Here is a 7,157-nt window from a genome sequence, read left to right as displayed (position 1 = left end):
AACGTTTCGGTCAAATATTGACCTTCATCAGATCAGAGATTGCTGCGGAGATTGAAGACATCGGCCTAAAGCCGTGGAACTTGATGCGACAGACGGCTGTCGCATCAAGTTCCACGGCTTTAGGCCGACGTCTTCAATCTCCGCAGCAATCCCTGATCTGATGAAGGTCAATATTTCACCGAAACGTTATCCATTTACCTTGTGGATTGCATATGAAATAAATCATCTATACTGCAACTTTTCAGTGCCAAGTTTCTTGTCTTATAAATTTAAGGAGTGGGATCCTACTTGTGCACCTACACTGATCAAGAGTGCCATATTCTATTACTTGGTGTGAACAAGAACTAACATGAATATACTGATTATTGGCTATGATTATAATGAATGGCTGTCCATTTAATACTTGGCTGTCCAGATGTGCTCAGCCTGCCAGAGCAAGACTTCTTTCACACTGCTGAGAAGAAAGTAGAGTTGGATCCAGCTTCAGTAGCAATAAAACCGTCTTTTTTCAAAGGACATGCAAGGAACAGCAGAGGTTACGCGTTTCAAGCGCTAAGCGCTCTTAGTCATACTTTCACACTGCTGTTTGAACATGGCAGGGAAACAGGGAGGAATAGCAGGAGAAAAAATACATCATGGGACTTCTTTGTCTCCCGCTACTCCCGTTAAAAAACGAAGGTGCCCTACGGACCCCATAATAGTAAATGGGATCTGTCGGGACCCATTGTTGTCCATTGTGCCCCATCCGGATAACGGACGTTAAAAGCATTAGAGCGATCTCCGATGTTTGCCCTTTCAACGTTGAGAGCGGCATTTAAATGCCTACTCTAAGTGTCATTGGTGGGGCAGTGGTCCCAGTCGGCTCCCCTCAAGATGATACAGGGAGCAGAACCATTGACACCACAGCCTGGGGCCTTTGTTCTTCCAATAAAGCACCTATCTAATAGAACGATGCAGTACATACAGTATGTTCTACATTGATCTGTCTAAGCAGTTGAATGATTGCTTATGCAAGTCCTTATAAAACTGTTAAAAAATAAATAATAAAAATAAATAAATAAATACTGGGGCAGGAGATCCCGGTATGTAAGTTAAAGTTTAATATTTTTATTCCACCAGCCCGGACATAAAAGGGTAAGAAACATTGTCACTGGAGTTTTTCTTTAAGATTCAAAATTCTGCACTTCATTTTGCTGTAGAAAATGCTCTAAACTAAGAGCCTTGACTTTCATATTAAATTCAGGGGAAATTAAACATTTATATCCGAACCCTCCTTACACCATTGTGTCGGGTGAATGTGAGACCTGAAAAGACGAGCTCAATCTAGTCTGAAAAAATAAGACAAGGCGAATATAAATGCGTTTAGTGACTATAGTCATGGTAAATGTTGGGACAGTAGGGGCAGGGGCGCCTGGGTATAGAAGCGTCATGTGTTTGCAGGTTTCAGGGGACTGGTAATAAAGTCTTTTGAATAGAATGAATAGAATTCCAGTGATGAGATGTGGACAGCATTCATTATTCATGGTTACAGCGCAGGCTCAGATAAAGGGCAGATCCTGGTATTCCCTGTTACTAATGCAACAAGTTACTGGCCTGGTCGCTGTAAACAGACAGACATGTTTCCCTGAAGAATTACATCCGCTCTATCATCGATATGGGCAAGACTTTCCTGACACAGGTTCACCTCACCCTGTATTACACCATCAAGAAGAAAGAATGCCACTTTGGTAAGTGTCAGCCTGTTGCTATTTGTTATATATGTTAAAATTTTTGTGTGTGTTTTTTGTACTAGTTTTTGTTGATATGTTGTATGTATTTGTATCCTTGGTCCTTAATGTGGTTGTAGAACTAAAAGTACTTGCATTCTCTAGTTAAGCGGATCCCAAGAGAAAACACGTTACACTTTGCGTAGCTATCTGGCACCTAAAAGATGACTATACAGACCAGTGGTCTCCAAACTGTGGCCCTCCATATGTTGCAAAACTACAACCCCAACAGCTGGAGGGCCACAGTTTGAAGACCAATGGTATAGACAATGGCTGCAATGGCTCCTTGAGTTGTTTGTGGATATTACAGTATGTAGTCCTTGACTGTGGGTGTAAAGGATCACCTGTAGCTATGGTGTAAACAGTTCAATATGGTGTGGCACTTAAAGGGGATATACACCATAAGGTGATTTTAGTACCTACCTGGAACGATCTGTGCTTGTCTTGGTGCTAAATGGCCATCTTGTGAGATTACCATAATGCTGAGGCTTTCTTTTTTGTGAACTGGCTATTTCCTGTTGGAGTTTATTCTCTCAAACTACAAATCCCATGATCCCTTGTTTCTCCATCCCACACATCAGCCATACCACCCATTAAAACACATCTGGGATCATTTCAATGCAATAGACCAGTGTTTTCTGACCAGGGTGCCTCCAACTGTTGCAAAATTAGAATTCTTGCGGAATGATCTCCCTCCCACCCAGTGGTCACTCCTTCCATGGAAGCAAAGATAGGCTTCCTCTGAACACCTGACTAGTGATGTAATGTCTCGGGCCGCACTACAACCTGAGAGAACATTTTGTATGCTGTTAAAAATAAACATTGGGTGACAAATCACAGAAGAATTGCGACACAGACACTGTAATACCCCTGTCCATATGTCCCCGTCCCCCCCCCTTAGGCCATATTGACCTTATTGAGAAGGGTGGTCCTTATGGGCTAGAATGAAGAGATGCACTGGCAGACCTAGGTGGCCCTTGGATTACATGCCTGATATACAGCAACTGCAGTAAGTAAAATCTATGGGCAAATAGACCTTCCCCTAATGTTGTGAATAAGAGAAACTTCTATCTGAAAATTGGGTTGTCTTTGTGAAATAAATACAAGGCTGTTTAAGACATGTTTTCAAGAGCTCTTGATCCTCATTTGACAATTTGGTCACCTGATCACTATGAATGCGACTTTTCTTACACAAACTTTTACCCCAGCGTGTGTGACAGTTCTATCTCAGATAGAGTGAAAATAACTATTGAGATACATAGACTTAACCCATTAAGGACATAGTCCATTTTGGCCTTAAAGAGTACCTGCCATCAAATAAAACTTTTAATATAGTGTTCCTTGTGTAATTAGCAGACACTTGCTTTTAAAATTATCAACATAAATATGTTTAAAATGTAAGAGAAAAAAAAAATGGCCACTAGGTGGCTCTGCTCTGTTCCATGCCTCAGTGAGTTTGGTCTCCTCCCGACCTGGCAGGAGACCAAACTCAGGAAGTGTTTCTCTGCACTGAGCTTGAGTGACAGCTGCACCGAGCCTTATTGAAAGCTGCACAGAACTTGAGGTCTTCTATTTATACTGCAACTCAGCACATTAGGACTGAATAAAAAGGTCCACTTGTTATCCTTCACTGTAATTTTATAAAACATAACTTTTTTTGGGGATAAATTATAATAGTGAGCATCATCTGCACTGGATCACTGTTATATACTGTTGTCCTGCAGGACGAATACACCGAAAATTTCACGGCACACCTGCAGTGTGTGCCGATAAACAGTGCTGATGCTGTAATTAAAATTCCTCATGAAGCCCCCCTAACATGTTTCGTCACAGGTGTGACGTCCTCAGAGGTTAATGGGGCAATGACTCTGAGGATGTCACACCTGTGATGAAACATGTTAGGGGGGCTTTGTGTGGAATTCTAATTACAGCATCAGCACTGTTTATCGGCACACACTGCAGGTGTGCCGTATAATTTTCAGTGTATTTGTCCTGCTGGACAACAATTTATAACAGTGATCCAGTGCAGATGATGCTGGGTTTTGTGGAGCCTTGGTGGGGTATGTAGGGTAGTTGGGGTGTTGCTGTTCTGGATAATAAAGAGCGCTGTTAACCCTTGTCACTCGTGACGTCAGGGTGTGGGTTAAATACTGTAATGTTGCTAGGGCCTATCGCCACCCTTCCCAAGAGCGATAGGTGAATGCGTAATAAATGGACTGTCCACAACCGTTGTTTAACTGAAAACTTGCAGGAATTTTTACTGAAGATTTTCTGTAGCAGGCAATAGCAACAACAGTCCAGTTAACAGAGTCTATTTCTAGTTGAGCAGCGATTGACAGTTGGTTGAGATCAGATAAGCTCAATGTAGCTTCAGGAAGATTGTGTTGCATAGATCCGCTGGATTTAGGGGTGAGTTTAGGTCCAGAGATCTTGCGGAGAGTAGCGGGGAATTATAGATATCTAACCACTGTGGTGTAGGCCGAGGCCGCAAGGCTTTGGCCTAGTAAATGTACTTGAAAGTTGTGGAGGTCCTACCTCATTAAGAGTCAGCAACCCAAGAGAGAAGAGAGCGATTATTGACCGCAGCTCCCTTATATGGCTGGCCGTTTTAGATTGATCCAAAACAACTGTCACTCACCGTTACACGGCATTATGGGTGAACACGTGACTTAAGAACCACCTAAGGTCCTTCAACATACCATAGAGTTCAGAACCAAGTCACTTGACCCGCAGGTCCTGCGACACTAAACAAGTGAGTAACACAATATACATATTTACAATGATAATATTTATAAATATTATCTTACTAAGGGGTGACTAGGGGCTAACTAGGGAAGCGGACCCCGACGGTCCTAGGGACTCTGACTTTGGGGACTCCCCCTACCAAGGCACTGTATGAAATACGGTGCCGGGACACCACAGTTTTTAATTCACTCATCAGCTCACTATTATAATTTATCCATATAAAAGTTACGTTTTATTAAATTACAGTGAGGGAGAACAATTGGACCTTTTTACTCAGTCCTAATGGGCTGAGTTGCAGTATAAATAACATTTGTTAATTCCACCCCTCGCTTGGGCCATTGATCCTTGGGATCTATTATTTGAGCCTTTCTGAGGTCTTCTATTTATCACAGCACTGCAAAGATGTGAGGGCGGAAGTGGTCCCCCAGCAGGCTTTAGTGATGTCATGCTTGCTGGGAAACGCCCAGGATGGGAGATTGCACTATGTGAGTAAGAAGAAAGGTATGTTACAGAGCTTTTTACAGCTCTAAAATTTATTTTAAGGGTGGGTGGAGTGTTAGGAGTAGTTAGGGCCCATAGCCTGAGTAAGTCTAGAAAAGTTTATTTGGTGACAGGTGGTTTTTAAGGACCAGACCAATTAAATTTTTGCCTTTTTGTTTTTTCCTCCTTGCCTTCTAAAAATCATAACTCTTTTATATTTTCACCCACAGACCCATATGAGGGCTTGTTTTTTGTGCTACCAATTGTCCTTTGTTATTACATCACTCATTTTACCATAAAATGTATGGCGCAACAAAAAAAGTATTATTTGTGTGGGGAAATTGAAAAAAACTACACAATTTTGCAAATTTTTGAAGCTTTCGTTTTTACATTGTGTACTTTACAGTAAAAACGACGTTTTCTTTATTCTGTGGGTCAATACAAATAAAATGATACCCATGACTTTATACTTTTCTATTATGGTACTGCTTAAAAAAAATCTCAAACTTTTTAACCAAATTTGTACGTTTAAAATCCCTCTATTTTGACGACCTATAACTTTATAATTTTTTCGTATATGCGGCTGTATGATGGCTAATTTTTTTGCACCGTGATCTTTACTTTTTATTGATACCACAATTGTGTATATGAAACTTTTAAATCGATTTTTATTCATATTTTTGGGGGGGAATAAAATGTGACAAAAAAGTAGCAATTTTGAACTTTTTAATTTTTACGTTTACGCCGTTCACTGTACAAGATCATTAAAATTATATTTCTATAGTTCGGACATTTATACATGCGGCGATACTAAATATGTTTATCAATTTTTTTTAAATGTTTTTTGAGGGTAAAATGAGAAAAAGGGGTGATTTACATTTTCATTGGGGATGGGGATTTTTCAATTTTTTTTACATTTTTTTTAATTTTTATTTTCTTACACTTTTTATGTCCCCATAGGGGACTATTTATTGCAATCATTTGATTGCTAATACTGTTCAGTGCTATGCATGTATGATAAGTGTTATCGTCGATCTTCTGCTCTGATCTGCTCCATCTCAGACCAGAGCAAAAGATCCCAGAATTTGGACGGAGGCAGTTTAGATAATTCCCACGACAGTGCTGCGGGTGATCAGAACATCCAATATAACGCCCGCATTGCCGTGATGCCGTGATCTTTACTGATCACAGCATCTGAGGGGTTAATGGCAGATTGATCGCTGATGTCCGCCATTACCCGTCCGGTGCTCACGTCATGTACATGATGTAAATGTACGTCATGGTGTGATAAGTACCACCGCACCATGATGTATGTATACATCATGTGACGTTAAGGGGTTAAAGATGGATTCCAGGATTTTTCTTCTTTAGTCATTTGAACCCATGATGCCAAGTAATTTATAATCCTTTGTAATTTGCTTCTATTATTTCCATGCACCACTTTGTCCCCTTTTCATGCACAGGACTCACACCTTAAAGTGTTGTAGTGCAAGTCTTTTTATTTTAATGTAAATCACATGATATCCAGAGGGCGTGGTTATGCTTCAGTTGGTGGGTGGATAGCAGGGTGTAAGGGATTAATTGAAGTAATGCTATCCACCCCCCCTACTGCAGCAGAGCCACGCCCCCTGGAGACCATGTGACTTATGACATAATGTAAAATAAGAGACAAAAGTAAAATTAAAAACACTTTCACTACATGAAAAAGGGGACATGCAGGAAAAGGGTACAAAGCTGCGCACGGAGGTCATAGAAGCATATTACGTAGTGTTATAACTTGGCATATTGGGCTCAAAGACTGAAGGAAAAATCCTGAAATATTCTTTTAAGTCTATGTATTCTCTATGTCTGACATATTGTCTTTCTCCTTAAAAACTAAGGTTGTTAGCAATTTAGGACCTTATAATAATAATAAAAATAATGATAATAATAACAACGAAAACAACAAAACAACAACGATGATAATAATAACAACAATATTCTTGTTGTTATTTTTATTATTATGATTATCTCCATCAGGTGCGGTGAGCTGCAGATATTATATTGATTCCATTTTAACCATGTCCTATGTAAAACATATTTCAGAGTAGATCCTAAGAAAGTAGTAGCGTTGCTTGCGAATATTCGCAATGCAAATTTTATTTGCGAATATCGCATATTCGCGAA

At 40.1% G+C, this 7,157-nt stretch overlaps 1 protein-coding gene across 2 annotated transcripts in view; it reads left to right on the top strand.

The window, feature by feature from the left end:
• The first annotated feature begins 1,249 nt into the window (after positions 1-1,249).
• Positions 1,250-7,157, top strand: part of C7H10orf90 (chromosome 7 C10orf90 homolog) — a 150,385-nt gene continuing 144,477 nt past the window's right edge. The window contains exon 1 of one of the 2 annotated variants that reach the window (XM_056530011.1): positions 1,250-1,727. In XM_056530011.1, coding sequence (XP_056385986.1) covers positions 1,655-1,727 — 73 coding nt within the window. In that variant the 5' untranslated portion in view covers positions 1,250-1,654. The remainder of the gene's footprint in view (positions 1,728-7,157) is intronic. The other variant, XM_056530014.1, reaches the window with a different exon arrangement.

The sequence above is a fragment of the Hyla sarda genome, chromosome 7, assembly GCF_029499605.1.
Source record: "Hyla sarda isolate aHylSar1 chromosome 7, aHylSar1.hap1, whole genome shotgun sequence".
In the NCBI taxonomy this organism is placed as follows: domain Eukaryota; kingdom Metazoa; phylum Chordata; class Amphibia; order Anura; family Hylidae; genus Hyla; species Hyla sarda.
The sequence above is the reverse complement of the archived record's forward strand: the minus strand, read 5'-3'. Positions and strand labels throughout refer to the sequence as shown.